The sequence below is a fragment of the Engystomops pustulosus genome, chromosome 5 (genome assembly GCF_040894005.1).
Source record: "Engystomops pustulosus chromosome 5, aEngPut4.maternal, whole genome shotgun sequence".
Taxonomy (NCBI): Eukaryota; Metazoa; Chordata; class Amphibia; order Anura; family Leptodactylidae; genus Engystomops; species Engystomops pustulosus.
Window position 1 is genome coordinate 150,584,303 of NC_092415.1, and position 20,798 is coordinate 150,605,100.

General features: G+C 43.0%; 1 protein-coding gene across 3 annotated transcripts in view; it reads right to left on the bottom strand.

Moving 5' to 3' along the window:
- The window catches only part of LARS2 (leucyl-tRNA synthetase 2, mitochondrial), a 156,096-nt gene that overhangs the window by 26,650 nt on the left and 108,648 nt on the right, over positions 1 to 20,798 (bottom strand). For all 3 annotated transcript variants that reach the window (XM_072153401.1, XM_072153402.1, XM_072153403.1), the window contains 4 exons: positions 7,210 to 7,313; positions 5,299 to 5,481; positions 4,645 to 4,814; positions 2,554 to 2,631 (listed from right to left, as the gene is read on the bottom strand). In XM_072153401.1, the coding sequence (XP_072009502.1) occupies positions 2,554 to 2,631; positions 4,645 to 4,814; positions 5,299 to 5,481; positions 7,210 to 7,313 (535 nt within the window). The remainder of the gene's footprint in view (positions 1 to 2,553; positions 2,632 to 4,644; positions 4,815 to 5,298; positions 5,482 to 7,209; positions 7,314 to 20,798) is intronic.

The window sequence follows — 20,798 nt, forward strand, 5'->3', positions numbered from 1 at the left end:
AGCCTTTGCGCCAAGTATATAAGTAAAAACCAATAAGTCCAGCTTATGTTTTCCAACAGACTTATAGCTATGAGTAAGGAATTAATTTTCCGAAACACGTAGGCAATTTCTCCTTCTTACCTTTATTTATCCCATGTGAATTCCTGTTTGTTGGATGACCAGCAGGTCTCTCTTTTTAAACTGCTGAAATAAATTTTGAATATTTTCTCATCCTGGATTCTGTTGTTTGAAGTTGGACTTATTGGTTTTTACCCTGTGTTTTGTTCCACAAACTTATCCAAGGATTGTATTTGGCAAGTGATGAGCTGTGCCTGGTTTTCTCTACACATACCGCTTAGAATGAACACCAAAAAGTTCTTCAGACCAGAGAATCTTATTTCTCATAGTCTGGGAGTCCTTCATGTGTGTATTTTGGCTTTCATATGTCTTGCACTAAGCAGAGGCCTCTGTCGGCACACTCTGCCATAAAGCCCCAACTGGTGGATGGCTCCAGTGATAAAGTTGACATTGTGAAATTTTCTCCCATCTCCGTACTGAATATCTGGGGCTCAGCTACAGTGATCTTCCTCTTTACCTTTCTCACGAAAGCTCTTCTCCCACTATTGCTTAGTTTGGCTAGATGGCCAGGTTGAGAAAAAGTTATGGTCCTCCCAAACTTCTTTCATTTAAGTATTATGGAGGCCACTGTGCTCTTAGGAGCCTTAAATGCTGCAGATATTGTTTTTGTAACCTTGTCCTAGTCTTGCCACAATTCTGTCTCTGAGCTCCTTGGGCAGTTCCGTAGACATCATGATTCTCATGTGCTTTGACATGTACTGTGAGGTCTTATATAGACAGGTGTGTTCCTTTCTAATCAGTTTAAACACAGCTGTACTCCAATTAGGGAGTAAAACCATCTCAAGGAGGATCAGAAGGAAATGGACAGCATGTGAGTTAAATATGAGTGTTATAGCAAAGGGTGTAAATACATATGATATTTCAGTTTTTAATAAAATTAGCAAATATATCTGTATTTCAGGGGTTTTTTTCTATCAAGATGGTGTGCAGTGTGTACACTATTGAGCAAAAAAGGAACTTTTTTAATCTAACCAATTGGCTTTAATGAAACTGTACATGCCCCAATATTACATCATAGTTTCTCACTGCCAGGGCATGTTGAGTCATACTATAATAACCAAAAGTGCAGATAAATAATACATACAAGCATTAAAAGCACAATGAATTATTTATTATAAGGGATTGAAAGCTCCCCACTGAACTATGCTGCAGGTAGGTATGCTGGATGATGTTCTGTAATAGACAGATGAAAGGCATCAATGTAAATCAATGGAGGGTAAAGATTAAATCATGTGTAGCTTACTCTTTGAAAATAGGAAAAGCTGGATTTAAAACGTTCTGAAAATGTAAAAGGAAAGACAAAGACCTCATGCGCATGAACCCGACATGGGGCTGTGTGCTAGCCATAATTTACGCCTTCATTTCTCTCTATTGTCATTGCTATACATACAGGCCGCAAGTAGATATATTTGCCCACTTATTTGCAGCCAGCAAATTGTTCATGTGACCATATACCTATTTTTGTATCCTGCAATCAAAAACTGAATCAAAAACTTCACGTTTGAATATAGTCTACCGCCTCATGCACATGACTGTATATGGACCGTGAGCTAGTCATACAAAAGGCAGCTAGTGGCCAGGTGGCCATGCCGCAAAATATAGAGCAAGTCACATTCCTGTCCGAATTCTGGCTTGGTCACCTTAAACAGGGCCACAAACTTTCCAGTGTTTGTGACCAGTTTCTGCACATGGTTGTGTGCATGAGGCCTAAAGGTTACTTTACATGATCCAAACTTCCTGCCTGGTGGACAAGAAGAATTGTCTAACGTCCAGGATTAAGCAGCCTTGTAAATATATGACTGGTTTAACCATTATGGATAATATTAGTGATTACACCATTGAAGAACATAAGAAATTTCTGATCATTTTATCTAATTGTATAAAGTCCTGAGGCAGCATAAAGTTCACACTCTAATCACAACGTCCAGAACCTGGTTAGCCATCCGCTCTACTCTAACATTATGGATGGCGCAGCAGAAACTGGATTTGCAGAATTGTCTTGTTTACTCCCTTACAATAGGCCTCGTATTAGAGGCTTTAGATGTATCATATTCAATGAACCAGCATTATCTGTAAAAGACATTTTCATTGCGGTAAAATGTTTATTTTGTCTGCATTGTTCCATGAATGTGAACGGTGATCTTGACCGCAATAGACAAAAGTTCATGGTATTGGAAACGAGCCTGGATAAAAGCCTGCAGACTCTTTTATTCCTGCCTTTATACAAAGAGCCCTTTCCTGAGAGAGCGCACAACATTGGAAGAGACTATTACATTTCTATCATGTATCCGTAGAACAATGTCCAATTTTACAACAACTGCTCAAAACAAAGGAGAAGCAAAAACAATCTGTTCCTCTTTCTTAAGCCTGGGCAAAAGAAGAGGAGTCCTCCCTGTGATATTAGTGATGATCACAGGTCCCAGCAGATGCACTTACCGAGAGTATGTTGCTTAGACTCATTAGCTGGGAAATAGCTGCATTGAAAACGAAATCCTCAGTGAAGTAGCTGGTTACCTAGGCAACACAAACAAAAATGTCTTTTCAGAATAACTCATATTTGTGAAAGTTAACAGCGACTGGCTAATTCCTGCACAGGTGAATCATTTCATCTTTGTGTTTGCGTGGGTTTTCTGAAGGCATTCTGATTCCTTCTCAAAAACATCCCAAAGTCAATCACCCTCCTAAATACTAAGAGCAGCCCTATGTTAAATATGTTCACACTTTGTGACATCGGAATCTAGGTACAATAGAACATCAAAATATGAAAAGTACGTATGTTTCTAGGTAATATAGGACTTAACATAGGAACATCTGAAGTCACACTTCCCTGCAGCCTCATTTGACTCGTCTTAGGCAAATATTATCCTCAAATTTTTTTCACATGACTTTGGAGGAGGTAAACGGGTGAGATTTTGCATAAATGAGGGAATTCCATAAAGGAAAATTTCATACCCTACCTGAGGGGACTAGTAGTTTAATGAAGTAAAATCCTGGGACCTTGTCCCTGTAATCAGGAAGCAGACAGCGCCATTCTCTGTGTAGTGGTCAAACTGCAACTCAGGTCCCATTCATTTGTAAATTGGAGCAGCTACTCAGTTTGCATCTATTTTATTGATATGCTATAAAATCATATATATCTAATATATAAAGCTGAGTGTATGTGTGTGTGTGTGTATATGTATCTATGTATGCATGTCCGCTAAAGAAACCTGCACCATCATGTTTACAATCACCAAATTTTGCACAGCCACTCCCTGTGACTCGGGGAACATTGTAGCCTAGGTTTTGTCTAGGTGATGTGTGTAGGTAATGACATAGGGAGAGATATATCAGGGCTAGAACATATGTTTTCCTGTGTACAAGCCCAGAAATAATCGTAATTACTAGTGAACCATGGAGTGGTGTGAAGGGGGCACGGCCGGCGGCAGGTTGGGGTGCAATTCTGGAATTGTACACTGGGCACCTGACCTGTTGAATACTGGAGTGTCATATACTAACAAACGAGCGTCAGCATATGATAAATGTCCCCCATAATATCTCACCATAAGTGATTTTCTCCAAAAATATGGTCTATCATTGCTTTTCGGGTTTGGTAATTTACCTTTAGAATGTGAGGCACCCCCTTTTTTTAATAAAAATGAGTAAAAATCTCAGCATCATTATGCCTTCATTCTCCAACAGGGGGAGGTAGGGGTGTGATTGGTGGACATTTGTATACAACAACCACCAACACGATTTGGAACCCTTTTTGTTGGTCTTATACAGTACATTTACATATTTACATGCAGTGTTTGAAGCCGAAACCAAGTGTGGAAAAAAAAGGGAAAGAACAACAACAAATTTCAGCAGCTACAATGTGTTGCTTCAAAAACATAATGTAAATACCTGAAGATGTAAATGCAAAATGAGTAATAAATAATGGGACGCATATTTATTACTTAAGGTGGTTGTCTGAGACTTTTCAAAAACTTAAATGTGGCCGGGTGGGGGCTGCTTAAAAAAATAATCCTGTAACTTACCTCTGAACTCCCTCCAGGTGTCCCGTGCTGAAGTCTCTCCGGTCCATGCCCCTGTTTGTATACAGGGACACAGAAGCTGCGCCGAGTTCAGCTTCTGGCCAAGGTGACTGGCCAAACCAACCCGTCCCCATTTCCAGCACTGGGTCGTGGCAGGTGGGCTGGGTCAGCCACCACGTCCGGTTGGAAGCTGAAGTAAGTGCAGCTTCCATGCCCCTGTAAACAAACGAGGGCACGGACCATAGAGAAGGCGGTGCGGGACAATGGGAGGGACCATGGCGGTAAGTACAGGTTTATTTTTTAAGCAGCCCCCTCCCGGCCGTATAGAAGTTCTTGAATAGTCTATGAGAACCCATTTAAACTCACGTCAATAAAAAACAGTCTTCAAAGAAGTTTTCCTCAACAGACCCAGGTTCATAACCAGTAGACACCAAAGCAATATAACCTGTACATTAATAAATAACATATGATAACCGTATGAGGTCTACTTGCAGCAATGAGAACCAGTTACCTCAGACACAGTAAGATTTCGGTGTTGCCAGATCTTTTGGGCTTCTGCCATTTCTTTCTTACGCAGAACTTGAGGATTTGGTTTTACGGAGGCGTTTCGGGCTTCAATATACTTGCTTGTTAACTTCCACACACGAGATTGCCACCTTTGGACGCCAGGTATTGCATCCGCTGTAAAACGGAACACAAGTAAATCAGACGTCCATAAATGACCTTTAAGCCAGTTCTTATAACACCAACCATAAAAAGTGTTATAAACTGCACCTATGCTGGATTAAAGGGATAATACCACAGGATAGGTTAGTAATGTATAATTGCTGGGACCCCCACAGATTACTAGCATGGGGGTCCCCAGTCTCTTATTGAGGAGAAAATTAAATTAAACAGTGGTCACACAGGGCCTTCTTCTCTATTCAAAGTTTATTGGGTTAATGCAGACAACCAAGTGTGGCTATTTCTGCCCGTCTCCAAGACTTGAATATCACACATGCCATGGCATTCCTATATATTCTACATTTCAACATATGTTAGCACCTGGGGAAGACGCAGGCATCTGCATAATTCGAGTTATGGTCAAATAACGGTTTCTGTAGCATAATATTTGATTTACAGCTAAACACAGTGAATAAAGCACCTAAAACAGAAGCTTACATACTCTTCATATCCCATAGTATGTCCTGCTCTGGAGGGGCAGCAAATAACAGATACAGACGGGTGGTATCAAAGCCATATTTCTCCACCATTTCCTCTGGATCTACACCATTATGCTTGGACTTGCTCATCTTTTCCCATGTTACTTGCAGTTTTTCTCCAGTCTTTGCATGGATTGGTTCATTATCTGAAAAAATTAAAATATTTAAATAAAAACCTACCATCTTTCCAGGAATATGGAGTAAAAAGCTTTGTGTGACCGTTCAGGCAGAGATCTACCACTGATTTCTCACATTAATCATATAATTTGTTTTAAATATCATAATAAAATTGACACCTGGATCCAAATGGAGGCTGATGGACCACAATGACTTTTTAGTGGGCAGGAATAGCACTGGAACATTGATTTAAAGAGAGATGAAAACCCACAGAGAGGAACAAAGTAAGTTTGTTTTAATTATTATTTTGTGACTGCTGGCTACAGGGGCAATCATGGTGAATGCTGTCTAGGCATTTCAGTGACTACTAGCTACTGTAAGTATTGCTCTGACTTCTGGCTACTGGGGGCATCCCTGTGACAGCAGGGGGCATTACTGTGACTACTGGGCCAGGAGCTGTGACTAATGAATCCTGGGGGCGTCCATGTGAATACTGGCCTCTGTGGCATTACGGTAACTACTGGCTACTGGGGGAATTCATGAATACTGAGCATCATTATGTTTACATGCTACTGGGGGATCACTTTGACTAGTGGATTTTGGTGGAATCACAGTGACTACTGGGGGTATCACTGTGACTGCTGGCTACTGGGGGATCAATGTGACAACTGGGGGCATCACTGTGACTACTGGATGCAGGGGCTGCGACATCTGCGAGCATCACTGACTAATATTACGATGCATAAAATGAACAAAATTATAGTTATGTAAAATAATTTTATGGTTACTGGTCACCACAGCATGAGGAACTGTATTAATGGGCCACAGAGAAAGAGAACCACTGCTCTAAAGTGACTTTATCCCAAGTAATGAAACACTGTTTGAGGATAACGCTCAATGTTTCAGTCAGCAATATCCCCTTTTATTACATATCAGCCATTTGAAACCTTTCTTTTTAGCTGTGGAATACAGAGCAGATCACAGTACGTAGCATAAATGCTAGGCAGATGCTCTCGAAAAACTCTATTGCCTATTGTAGCTTCTTTACTTGGTATCATAAAGTCACTTTAAGGGAATAACTTATTCTATCAAACCTTCCACATTGTACCTACTTTGGTAAAGTTGTACAAAGTTTACATCAAACAATGAATGTGGAGGTCTGGTTGTGATTTTCAAGTAAAATATCAATACCTTATGTCACTTGTAGAAAAATTTAGCAAATATCATAATGTATCTTTAAGTTCAGAACCCTCCATGCTTTTATATAAACTAGTGAAACGTTTCTAGGCTTCAAGGAGGAGCACATGAAATACTGAAATCCTGAAATACTTGCATGACCCTTCATGGGGCGTCTACCCATAATTTATGGAAATGTATCCTGTACATGACAGAAGTATTAAACCTCCTATACGCTTGTGTGGGATCTTGCACAGTGACATGGTTGTCATGCTCTGGGGTTTGCAATACATCTCCAACTATGTTGTTTTGCTCATTCTTCTTTGCCAACGTGTCTGGGTGATGCTTGCCTGCTGCTTTCCATATAATGTAATCCATATAGCATTATTTTTTTCTCATGTCTGTATACTGTATAACATAGGTTATAAATAGGGTCACACATGTTGCTTTAATGTCCATTGTATGAACGCTGTCAATAAAAAGCAATTACATTCATTTCATACATCAGAAATAGAGGAAAAAAACAGTTTTATGTATTGTATGTATTTATGTAAAACACTAAATAGATAATCACTGCTTACCACTTATGTCCACTTCATCTCTTTGTAAGTATCTGCCTGTTGATGGAAGCCGAAATGTTTGTCCTTTGATGAGGCCTTGTACTAAAAGCTTATTAAATGGTTCCCTTAAGAAGAAAACAGGAAAAAAAACAATTAGTGTAAGTATGACTATATTTATTATACTGATTAAATTAATAACTGACTACTCTAAAAGATTAGCTTGGACAGGTAGAATGTGTCGTGTGTAACTGTGTTGATGTTCTGTTTTGCTATAAAGGTAAAACATCAAATATAATGTACAAAAATAACATAAGACCCCATCATTAAGAACTGCAGCATAAAATAGAGTAAGTTGTCCTAGACGTAATGCTATGCCCTTTACAGGATATAATTAAGCCTACCTCCAGAAAAGATCAGGTCTCCAAGATGTTTGGAACAACCTCCCTGATGCGTTTCTTCAAAAAACTGCAGGGTCGTTTCTACATGGGGAGCTGGAGGGGGCACCTCCATCCTTTATTTGCTTCAAATTGCACAAGAATCAATAGCATCTGCATTTTTAAGACACAGATATATCTATCTAAGGGGGCAAAGTATATAGATATCTCTATAGGGGGCACAGTATGTATAGATCAGTCTGTAATGGGGCATAGTATATAAATCTGTATGGAGGCACAGTATATACCGTTATCTATTTGTAAGGGAGCACAGTATATCAATATCTCTCCATATCCTATCTCTGTATCCCATATTATGCTCATATATTTCATATCCTACCCAACAGCAAAACCTGGGCACAAAAAAAATGGGAAGTGTGAGTTCCGCTCATTTTCTGAGGACCATACCGGTGACTAGGGTAAAATTTTGAGAGGTGCTATGTTGGGAAACCAGAATAATGGAGTAATAAATAGGTCACAATGATGGAGAGGGCTGCCTATGGTTATGTGTTTGTTTGGATGTTCTGTGTATGGTATCATGGCTTATTATTAGCCCTTGTCTGGTCCTGATAATATGCAGATGTATTTTATGCTTGCTATCACATTTTACATAATTTTGGTCTCTTCCTCATTATTTGTGTGCTTTGGGCCTGCTTGGGTTCCTGCTTTTTATGATATTTACTATATTCGTTTCCCAGTTGGAAACTTTATCCTGTGCAATACAAAATAAAACTACAAAATGAAACTTTTTTGTGGAAATTTTGGTGATCTGCATAAAATATTAGTGGTGTAGTAGTCTTGGCTATGAGTATACATTTATAAGGGCGCACTATGTCCAGGGACTGCATGCAGCAATGGCCAAGACTTTACTCTGTTTTGATTTGCCTCCATGTTTTAACAATCCTTTCTTTTAATATATTCCAAATTAAACAAATATTAAAGATTCGCATAAAATACATCAGCTGGGAGAACAGAAATATCATTGGCACTTGGCTTCACAGAATTAATAATACTCACAGATGAAAAATTCATCCTTGAGGCATTGCTGGAGTTTTTGGGAACACCAGGGGGAAATTATTTAAGATAAACAACAGTTCCTCCAAGGAACTTATAACCCTAAATTGTTTTCAGGGAATTGTTAAACCCTAACTGTATAAAACACTAAATATTACATAATAGAGTAAAATGGTTATTAATAGAGATGAGCGAACATACTCGTCCGAGCTTGATGCTCGTTCGAGCATTAGCGTACTCGAAACTGCTCGTTGCTCGGACGAGTATTTTTCCAGCTCGAGAAAATGGCATCTCCCGCCGTTTTGCTTTTTGGCGGCCAGAAACAGAGCCAATCACAAGCCAGGAGACTCTGCACTCCACCCAGCATGACGTGGTACCCTTACACGTCGATAGCAGTGGTTGGCTGGCCAGATCAGGTGACCCTGGAATAGACTAGCCCCTGCCCGCGCTGCTTGCGTCATTCTCTGTCTGGATGCCGCTAGGGAGAGAGCTGCTGCTGGTCAGGGAAAGCGTTAGGGTGTTCTATTAGAATAGTGTTAGGCAGGAGTGATTCTACAAGAACCCAACAGCCCTTTTTAGGGCTACAATAACGTTTTATTTTCCTTTTTTTTTGGTTTACTTGTGGCTGGGCTTGCTGGCATTAGTAGTGCAGCAGTGTGCCTTCAGTGTAGGCTAGAAAATAGCCATAGGAGAACCCCAACGGCTTATTTAGGCCTACAATAGCGTTATATTTTCCTTTTTTTTTTGGTTTACTTGTGGCTGGGCTTGCTGGCATTGGTAGTGCAGCTAGTACCATATTGTGAGTAATTTGCAGGGAGACTTGTGTTTAGCTCTTAGTGACACACATATCCACCTCAAACACCGAAGTGGGACAATTTATTAGGGGTTTGATTTGAATTAGGCACAGTCTGCTGATTTATTTTTTTAGACGTTTATTTCTTTTTAGAACTCACAGTAATCTGCCAAAGCAGTGTGCTTTGAGTGTAGGATAGAAAATAGCCATAGGAGAACCCCAATGGCTTACTTAGGCCTACAATAGCGTTATATTTTCCTTTTTTTTTGTTTGCTTGTGGCTGGGCTTGCTGGCATTACTAGTGCAGCTAGTACCATATTGTGAGGAATTTGCTGGGAGACTTGCGACCGTTGTGTTTAGCTCTTAGTGACACACATATCCACCTCAAACACAGAAGTGGGACAATTTATTAGGGGTTTGATTTGAATTAGGCAGAGTCTGCTGATTTATTTATTTTTTTAGTTTATTTCTCTTATAACTCAAAGTCATCTGGCACAGCACAAAATCCAGTTGTGTGCTGTCAGTGTAGGTTAGAAACTAGCCATAGCAATAGGATAGCATCGTTTTGTTTAAAAAAAAAAAAAAAAAATTTGAAGTTTACACTTTAATTTTGAAAATGTTTAACCCGAGGGCTAGGGGTAGAGGACGAGGGCGTGGACGTGGGCGTCCAACTACTGCAGGGGTCAGAGGCCGTGGTCCTGGGCGGGGTGAGACACCACCTGCTGATGAGGGAGCAGGGGAACGCCGCAGAGCTACACTCCCTAGGTTCATCATGTCTCAAGTTACTGGGACTCGTGGTAGAGCACTGTTGAGGCCAGAACAGTGCGAAGAGGTGATGTCGTGGATTGCGGACAATGCTTCTAGCCATTTGTCCACCAGTCAGTCTTCCACGCAGTCCACCCATGTCACCGAAATCAGCACTCCTCCAGCTCCTCCACCTCAGCCTCCTTCCCCCCAGTCTGCCCCCTCCCAGCAAAATTTGGCATTTGAACCGGCATACTCTGAGGAACTGTTTTCTGGACCCTTCCCACAGTCCACTTGTCCGGTTGCTGCTGAGCAATTTTCCGATGCTCAGGTTTTCCACCGGTCGCAGTCTGTGGGTGATGATGACATTATTGACGTAGTGGAAGAAGTGTGTAAAGAGGTGTCGGACGATGAGGAGACACGGTTGTCAGACAGTAGTGAAGTTGTTGTCAGGGCAGGAAGTCCGAGGGGGGAGCAGAGTGAGGGATCGGAGGATGATGAGGTGACAGACCTAAGCTGGGTTGATAGGCCGGGTGAACACAGTGCTTCTGAGACGGAGGCGAGTCCTATAGCAGAACAGGTTGGAAGAGGCAGTGGTGGGGCCAGACGGAGAGGCAGGGCCAGAGCTGGTGCATCAGCGCCAAATGTTGCCCGTAGTCAAGCTCCCGTGGCGAGGGCTACATTTTCAGAAGTCTGGAGGTTCTTTAAAGAAACACCGGATGACCGACGGACTGTGGTGTGCAACCTTTGCCAAACCAGGATCAGCAGGGGTCCACCACTACTAGCTTAACTACCACCAGTATGCGCAGGCATATGAATGCTAAACACCCCACTCAATGGCACCAAGCCCGTTCACCTCCGGCCGGGCACAACACTGCTCCTTCCCCTGTGTCATCTGCTAGTCAGCCCCCTGCCCAGGACCACGGCCCAAACACCTCCCGTGCGAAAACCCCATCTTCGCCTCCACGATCCTCCACAGCATCCACCAGCGTTCAGCTCTCCATACCCCAGACGCTGGAGCGCAAAAGGAAGTATAGCGCAACCCACCCACACGCCCAAGCCCTCAACGTCCACATCTCCAAGTTGCTTAGCCTGGAGATGCTGCCCTATAGGCTGGTAGAGACCGAAGCCTTTCGAAACCTCATGGCGGCGGCTGCCCCTCGGTATTCGGTCCCCAGCCGCCACTACTTTTCCCGATGTGCCGTCCCAGCCCTGCACAAGCATGTGTCAGAGAACATCATCCGTGCCCTGACCAACGCCGTTTCTGACAAGGTCCACCTGACCACGGACATGTGGACGAGTGCTGCCGGGCAGGGCCACTATATATCGCTGACGGCACATTGGGTTAACTTGGTGGAGGCTGGGACCGAGTCTGACCCTGGGGCTGGTCATATACTGCCGACTCCGAGGATTGCGGGGCCTACCTCGGTTCAGGTCTCAAAGGCCTACTATGCCTCCTCCTTCTCTCACCCCTCCTCCTCCGAATTACCATCCGTGGGCATGGCGCCATCAGTCGGTAGCTCTAGGCACAGCAGCAGTGCCGTCGCTAAGCGACAGCAGGCGGTGCTCAAACTGCTGAGCCTAGGCGATAAAAGGCACACCGCCCAAGAGCTATTACAAGGCATCACGGCGCAGACTGATCTGTGGCTGGCACCGCTGAACCTGAAGCCAAGCATGGTTGTGTGTGACAACGGCCGTAACCTGGTGGCGGCTCTGCAACTCGGCAGACTGACACATGTGCCATGCCTGGCCCATGTGTTAAATCTCATAGTTCAGCGTTTCCTCAAGACATACCCCAATCTGTCTGATTTGCTCACGAAGGTGCGCCGCATCTGTGCGCATTTCAGGAAGTCCAGCACAGATGCTGCCACTCTCAGGGCAGCGCAGTGCCGCCTCCAACTGCCCGCTCACCGACTGTTGTGCGACGTGCCCACGAGGTGGAATTCAACATTAACCATGTTATCCAGAGTTTACCAGCAGCGCAGAGAGATTGTAGACTGCCAGATGTCAACTTCCACCAGAACTGGTAGTCAGGTCAGTCAGCTTCCTCAAGTCTACAATGAGGAGTGGACGTGGATGTCTGATATCTGTCAGGTGCTGAGTAACTTTGAGGAGTCAACACAGATGGTCAGTGGCGATGCCGCCATCATCAGCCTCACCATCCCGCTGCTTGGCCTGTTGAAAAACTCTCTGATCAGCATGAAGTCGGAAGCTTTGCGCTCGTCACAAGAGACGGGGGAAGAAGATTCCCTTGTTGATAGCCAAAGCACCCTTAGGTCTGTTTCTCAGCGCATATCGGAGGAGGTGGAGGAGGAAGAGGAGGAGAATGTTGGCGAGACAGAAGAGGGGACCATTGTTCAGTCCTTCACTGTTCAGCTTGTATGGGCAGAAGAAGAGGAGTTGGAGGAGAAGGAAATGGGCAGTCAGGCCAGTGAGGGGAGTGCATTCTTGCGCGTTGGGACTCTGGCGCATATGGCAGATTTCATGCTAGGCTGCCTATCCCGTGACCCTCGCGTTCAAAGAATTTATTCCAGCACCGATTACTGGGTATTCACTCTCCTGGACCCACGGTACAAGCAAAATCTTTCCACTCTCATCCCTGGAGAGGAAAGGAGTGTGAGAATGCATGAATACCAGCAGGCCCTGGTGCACAAGCTGAAACAGTATTTCCCTTCTGACAGCGCTAGCGGCAGAGGGCGTACTTCTGCGGGACAAGTAGCGAGGGAGAGTAGGCGAGCAGGCAGCTTTTCCAGCACTGGCAGGGGTACGCTTTACAAGGCCTTTGCCAGTTTTATGTCACCCCAGCAAGACACTGTCACCTGTCCCCAGTCTTAGCAGAGTAGGGCTGATCTTTACAGAAAGATGGTGAGGGAGTACGTAGCTGACCATACCATCGTCCTAAATGATCACACAGCTCCCTACAACTACTGGGTTTCAAAGCTGGACATGTGGCACGAACTGGCGCTGTACGCCTTGGAGGTTCTTGCCTGCCCTGCCGCTAGCGTGTTTTCCGAGCGGGTTTTCAGTGCAGCTGGTGGCATCATCACCGATAAGCGTACACGCCTGTCGACTGACAGCGCTGACAGGCTAACGCTTATCAAGATGAATAAAGCCTGGATTTCTCCGGATTTTCATTCTCCACCAGGTGAAAGAAGCTCAACCTGAATAATGTATGCACTCCTCCTCCTCATTGTCCTCCTTCTCCTCCTCTTTGTACACTAAAGCAGAGGAAACTGGCTATTTTTTGCCAGGGCCAACTGGCTCTAGCTATAGTACTCTATGTATTTAATTTTTCTGGAGGGCCACCTACCCGGTCCTCTGTTTTAATCAATTTTTGGGAGTGCCACATACAGGCACTCAATCTATTTAATTTTTCTGGAGGACCACCTACCTGCTCCTCTGGTTTGAAAACTTTTTTGGACTGCCACATACAGGCTCGCAATTTATTTAATTTTTCTGGAGTACCACCTACCTGCTCCTCTGGTTTGAAAACTTTTTTGGACTGCCACATACAGGCACTATCCAAATTAAATTGTCTCCATAGCAGCCTCCACATGTAGTCTTTTTAGCTGGCTCCACACATTGTCTCCATTGCTACCTCCACACGTCATCGCCATAGCTGCCTCCAAAAGTCGTCCATATAGCTGCCTCCATACATGGTCTCCTTATCAAACGGACTGTGTCAGGCAGAATTTTGGGTTGTTTACATGGCTTCCACATCAAACTTGTTAACTTTGTCGCCACCCTGCTGTGTAATACACAAAATATACTGGCAAACTTTTATCATTTACCGATATTATTTCAGCTCTTCTTGCGCATCTGTTTACATTCCCCTCACCCGCCATATCCCAAACTTATAAGAACGCTACTACACTTGATCTTATACAAAAGGTTCTTAGAAGTGCTGTTTGGGGAGTAGCCGAGAGACAGGGGCTTGGATAGGCGAAAGCTCGCCTGGCAGCGGAGCGCCAGCTCCATCCCAAGATCCAACTAACATAGTTTTAACTGCAGCACCTTTAATCTACTACTAGTTCACTGCCTCCATACATCGTCCCCTTATCAAACGAGCTGTGTCAGGCAGAATTTTCAGGTGTTTCACCAGATACATAGTGGAACTCGGCCCATCTGTCGCCGCCATGCTGGAGACCTGAAGTTGCAATCATAGCAGCGCAATATGGATGCCTCATACTGTCGCTCTTAATCATGGAACCATTTCCGTAAAAACAATTAAAAATAGAACCACTATGCTATTCCATTATTCCTAGGTGAAATATTCAAACGACCCGGCCTGCTTTGAAAATTATAATTTTTTCAAAGTAAACGCTTCTGGTCCCCAGGCCCATTTTGGGTGGGGAGGAGCCGAGAGACAGGGGCTTGGACAGGCGAAATCTCGCCTGGCAGTGGACCGCCAGCTCCATCCCAAGATTAGGCAGCCTCAGAGGCATCCATGCATGCTGCCCCTGCTGTTTCCTGTCCATTTTGCCTCCACGATCCTCCACAGCGTCCACCAATGTCTCATTTCAACTCTCTATACCCCAGACGCTGGAGCACGAGAGGATATGCAGCAAATCATCCCCTTATCAAACAAGCTGTGTCGGGCAGAATTTTCAGGTGTTTCACCAGATACATAATGGAACTCGGCCCATTTGTCGCCGTCATGCTGGAGACCTGAAGTTGCAATCATAGCAGCGCAATATGAATGCCCCATACTGTCACTCTTAATCATGGAAGTTGTCTCCATGGCTGCCTCCACATGTCGTCCCCTTATCAAAAGAGCTGTGTCAGGCTCATTTTTCGGTGTTTCACCAGATACGTTATGGAACTTGGTCACTATGTCGCCACCATGCTGTGTTATAGACTAAATATACCGTCAACCTTTTGTTCACATAGGAAATCATTTCAGCGTTTCTTGCTGACCTCCTTTGGTGAAGCCTGAGTCCATTTAGGGTATGTCGCCATGACACTCTCTAGCCTGCCGCTGCTGCCGCTGCCTCTGCATGCCGTCCCCTATAGTGTCAGGGTCAATTATTGCATGTTTTAGATGCTATCTAGCCTCATTCGGTCACTCTGTCATGGCCATGCTGTTGCCCATAATTTTGGCATAATGGTGCGATTAAGCAGCCTCAGAGGCATCCATGCATGCTGCCCCTGCTGTTTCCTGTCCATTTCCGTGGTGTTTCCATCCTTTTCTGAGGTTCCCAGGTGTTTGGCCAAGCTTCCCTGTGCAGAGCCTTGGTCCCCTTGAAAAATGCTCGAGTCTCCCATTGACTTCAATGGGGCTCGTTATTCGAGACGAGCACTCGAGCATCGGGAAAAGTTTGTCTCGAATAACGAGTACCCGAGCATTTTAGTGCTCGCTCATCTCTAGTTATTAACATACAGTACAGAAGAGTGATAGGAAACCTTAAACTGACAAACTGTAATGTCACCAACCTGTTATCCCACACAGTGACAGGATCAAAATGATGTCAAATTATTATATAGTCTGGGAGATCCCACATAACTCTGATTAAACTTCGTTAAACACTATGCCCCACATTTATTAAAGTGACAGTTTTATGTCTGATTTTGCACTAGAAAGAACATACAAACTGCTTGTACATGTATTTATGAAGAGTCTGCGCCAGTTTTGTGTCATGGCTGCACTGTATCTGACAAGACAGAAAAATGTGCACCAAAAGAGGCATGTTACTGCTTAGTCAGATCGTGCACCACAATTCTGCAACATAAAGTGCACCAAAAAAATACCTTCCAGAACGGTGCAGAGGGAATGGAGTACAATATGTGGAAAATGGGAAATAAAAAGGGGGGGACTGAGTGGATACTTCCTAAAACATGGCTTATTTTTCATAAATATCCAGCTTCGTTATGGAACTAGACCGATTTCTCTTCTAATGCGGTGCTCAATTCCCATAAACATGCAGGCAAAACTTTAAATAGTAAAAAGTGGAATGGCACTCACCATGGGCTTGTTCTTTTTTCTTTATTTATACTCTTTATACAACAAAACATGTTAAAAATCTTCATGGGAGGGAGGAATGACAGGAACAAGTGCAGATAACAACCTTTCACGCTAGCAGTGCTTCATCCGGTTCTCTTGTATCAAAACCATAAACCACAATGTGTCTTTTAATCCATAAGATAGGACTGCTCCTTTTCGTAATCCGGACCAGATTGGTCCGTCATATCCAAATAATTGGACAGATAGCCCGTCATTTACCTTGCATGTCACTTTATCTACCAAAAAAGCCCAATTGGTACAAAATCCACAAAAGTATAAATCCCTCCCCCCGGCGCCCTATTGTGGCCGCAATAGTATGAGTGACAGAGCCCCTTTCCCAATACTTCTACGGATCAATAGTACTGAAGAAGTAACACACAAGTGAAAGATTTGAAGATATGAGTAATAGCAAGGGATTACCCCGATATATGCAAGGGATATACTTATGAATGGAGCCTTGGACAGAGCCGTACAGAACAGATACAGTGGGGCACATTTACTAAGGGTCCGCAGCCGCGAATCCGTCGGGTTTTTCCCGAATATTTCCTCTTTGCGCTGTAGTTCACGGAATTGTGGCGCACGTGATCGATTTTTGGCGCAATCGCGACGACTTTCGCGCGACAGAAATCGGGGGGCGTGGCCAACGGACAACCTGAAGGATTCGGAAAAACCGCAGAATTTAAAAAGCCATTTGTGTTGCAAGATCAAGCACTCACATACACCACAAAAAAGCAGGTGAACTCCAGCGGACCTCGGCGCAGCAGCGACACCTGGTGAATATCAGCGCACGGACCTTAGTGAATCCCAGCAGAACCCGAATCAGTGTCGGAGAACCCGCCGCTGGATCGCGACTGGACCGGGTAAGTAAATGTGCCCCAGTGTTTTAAAAAGTCATCAGTGGAAAAAAAACGAAAGCCCTAGTGAGGAAAATAGCAGATTTCTTTTTCCCTTTAACATTATAGAAGATGAAAACGTACATTACCACCTTTGGACATGCCAATCATTTACTTTGTTTGCTCCATTTTTGCTGCATGTATTTAACCCCTTAACCCCGAAGCCACTTTTCACCTTCCTGACATGGCCCAAATCTGCCCTGTGTCACTATAAATGGTTATAACTTCAGAACGCTTTAACATATCCAAGTGATTTTAAAATTGTTTTCTCGTGACACATTGTACTCCATGTTAGTTCAAAAATTTTGGTGGTATGTTTTGCATTTATTTATGAGAAAATCGCGAATTTTTCCAAATTTTCACCAAATATCTGATTTTAACTGAATGTCTACTTTATGTGGACATAGTTTTTTATGCATACTCTTATTTTTGTAAGATGTTATGGGCCTTTGAACGTTAGGTGCGATTTTTCACATTTTCATAAAAATCGCAAAATCCTGAGGGACCTGCTCAGGTTTCAAATCACTTTGAGAGGCCTAAATAAAAGTAAAACCCCATAAATTACCCCCTAATAGAAACTACACCCCTCAGTGTATGTAAAACAACTTTTATGAAGTTTGTTAACCCTTTAATTGTTTTACAGGGGTTAAAACAAAATCGGATACAATTTTGAAAGTACATTTTTTTTTGCTAAATTAATGTGTTTTTCAAAAAATGTACAAATTCTCAGTGGATAAAATACCAAAACGCTCCACAAAATTTGATACACAATCCCTCCCGCGTATAACAATACCCCATATGTGGTGGTAACCAGCTGTATGGGCACACGCCAGGGCATCGAAGGGAAGCTGCGCCATTCAGAGCAGATTATGCATTGTCACTTTTTATTGGCTATACAATCTTTATTTTTTTGGCAGTTTGGACATATAAGGGCTTATTTTTTGAGCCATGAGATGCACTTTACAAATACTTCATTTTAGTGGGTCATTAACTTATTGATGAGATTTTATTAACTCTTGAATGTATGGGTGAAAAGAAAATTGTCAATTTTGGTTTCCTGTCTTTTTGTATTTTTTGGGGGTCGTACACCGTACACTAAAAATACTATATTATCTTTATTCTATAGGTCACTAATTATTACGGTGATACCTCATTTATATAGTTTTTCATTTATTTTTACAATTTTACTGGAAAAAAACTAATATAGAGGAAATCTCATTTGTTTTCGGAGACGTAACTTTAATATTTTTTGGTTGACAGAGCTAGTTTAGGGCTTATTTTTTACGTGTTGAATTGTCTTTTCAATTGATACCATTTTGTTGCACATAACTTTTTTTGATCACTTTTTAGAACATTTTTGTGAAGAGATTTTATGAAAAATTTACATTTTTGGCGAGTTTTTTTGTGTTTTGTTTTTACGGCGTTCACCGTCCGGGTCCAATAATGTTTCAGGGTTATTGTACGGGTTGTTACGGACGCGACAATACCAAATATGTGGGACTTTTGGCGATTTTGTGTGTTTTTTTGTGTTTAGGGGACTTTAACTTTATTTAATTAATTCTTTTTATTAAAAAATGTTTTTATTAAATGTTTTTAACTCTTTTTTATCACTTTTACAGGTAAGCTTGAACAAGCGATCTGCTTGTTCAAGCTATTCTTCACCTAATACAGTGTAATACAGATATATTACACTGTGTAATGTAACACACGGAGCATGTTGCGCGTGGTCAGAAGGACCCGGCTCCCGGAAGGAGGATTGCGCAGCTGCGGGCACTGGCAGTCCCGGGGCTGCGATCGGAGCAGCGGACCCCCCCCCCAGTAAGTGCCTTGGGCGGGGGGGTGTCCGATTCACTTTTAATTAACTTTAAATGCCTCTAACACGCCGCGGTCGCGAAATCTCCGATCGCGGGTGTTAGAGGCAGGTGTCAGCTATAATATATAGCTGACACCCGCAGCTTGACGTAATAGTACTGCATTTTGCGGGAACGCTCCTCCCGCCATGCAGTACTATTACGTCAAATGTCGGGAAGGGGTTAAAGAACTTTCGTTGCACTATTGGGGTTTAGGGAAAGATGTAAAAATATCACTTTCCCAATTCAATTATGAACTGTGGTTTCACCCCAGCCCTTAGTGTTTTTAACCGTATCTCTAACTTTATCACGCCACTATTAGTGTCACTCATACACCCTCTTATCCCTTTTGAAAATTTCAGCTTATTATTAACACTCTGCAGCAGTGTTTTTGCCAGGGGTCCCCAAACAACGGCCCGCGGAGCAATTCTATCCGGCCTCCTGTCACTTGGAGCAGCATAGGGGCAGCATAGGAAATAATTAATGGTGGAGGGGCAGCATACGTAATAATTATTGGTGGGGGATAACATACGTATTAATTAATGGTGGGGGATAGCACAGGAAATAATTAATTATGAGGGGCAGCATAGGAAATAATTAATTATGAGGGGCAGCATAGGAAATAATTAATTATGAGGGGCAGCATAGGAAATAATTAATGGTGAGGTGGCAACATAGGAAATAATTAATGGTGGAGGGGCAGCATAGGAAATAATTAATGGTGGGGGAAAGCATAGGAAAAATTAATGGTGGGGGGAAGCATATGAAATAATTAATGGTGGGGGGAAGCATAGGAAATAATTAATGGTGGAGGGCAGCATATGAAATAATTAAGGGTGGGGGAGAGCATAGCAAATAATTAATTATGAGAGGCAGCATAGGAAATAATTACTTATTAGGGGCAGCATAGGAAATAATTAATGGCGGAGGGGCAGCACAGGAAATAATTAATGGTGGGGGAGAGCATAGCAAATAATTAATTATGAGGGGCAGTATAGGAAATAATTAATGGTGGGGGAAAGGATAGGAAATAATTAATGGTGGAGGGGCAGCATATTTAATAATTAACAAAGAGGGGTACCAGTATATTTAATAATTAATTGACCTAATTAATTAATTAATAGGGCCAATATATAAAATAGTTCACAAGGGGGTGCAGAATATAAAAAAATTGAGGGGGGGGGGGTGTATTATGGATGTGGTCACATGTACCGCTATTTATTTTTAAACTTTAGTCCGGCCCTCCAACGGTCTGAGAGGGATAGTTAAAGGCCCCTTATGTAAAAAGTTTGGGGACCCATGGTTTATGCTATTATCTTAATGTTAACAGCATTGCCAAGCGATGTTGTGCATCCTCCTCCGTCAATCGCAAAAGGATGGGTGGATCGATACACCACACCATGTTGGCACATAGCAGTGGTGTAGCATGTATGGGATGCGTCAGTGCCATATTGGGAGTGGCGGATGTTCGGACACCCACTTCCACATGGAGAATTTAAACTACAATATATATAATGCATGGAGTCTCTTTTTCCCCGCTAAACAGCTCAAACAGGAAAAGTTCAGCTGAAGCACAGATGGTAATTGAACCCCTCAATTACTGATTTGTCAGAAGACAAAATTGTGAAAGAGAAATGCACAATTTGAGGGTGTGTCCACATGTTCAGTTTTTTAGATGCAGTTTTTGGAGCCAAAAGCAGGTGTAGATGATAATGGGTTGAGACAAATAATCGAATGGTGCCGCTCCTCCTCCTACTTTTACTCCATTCCTGGTTTGGACATCAAAATCTGCATCTGAAAAACTGAACGTGTGGTCGCACCCTAAGAGTGCCTTCACACATGGCATTTATGCATGTGTTTTCAAATACATCATATCAGCTA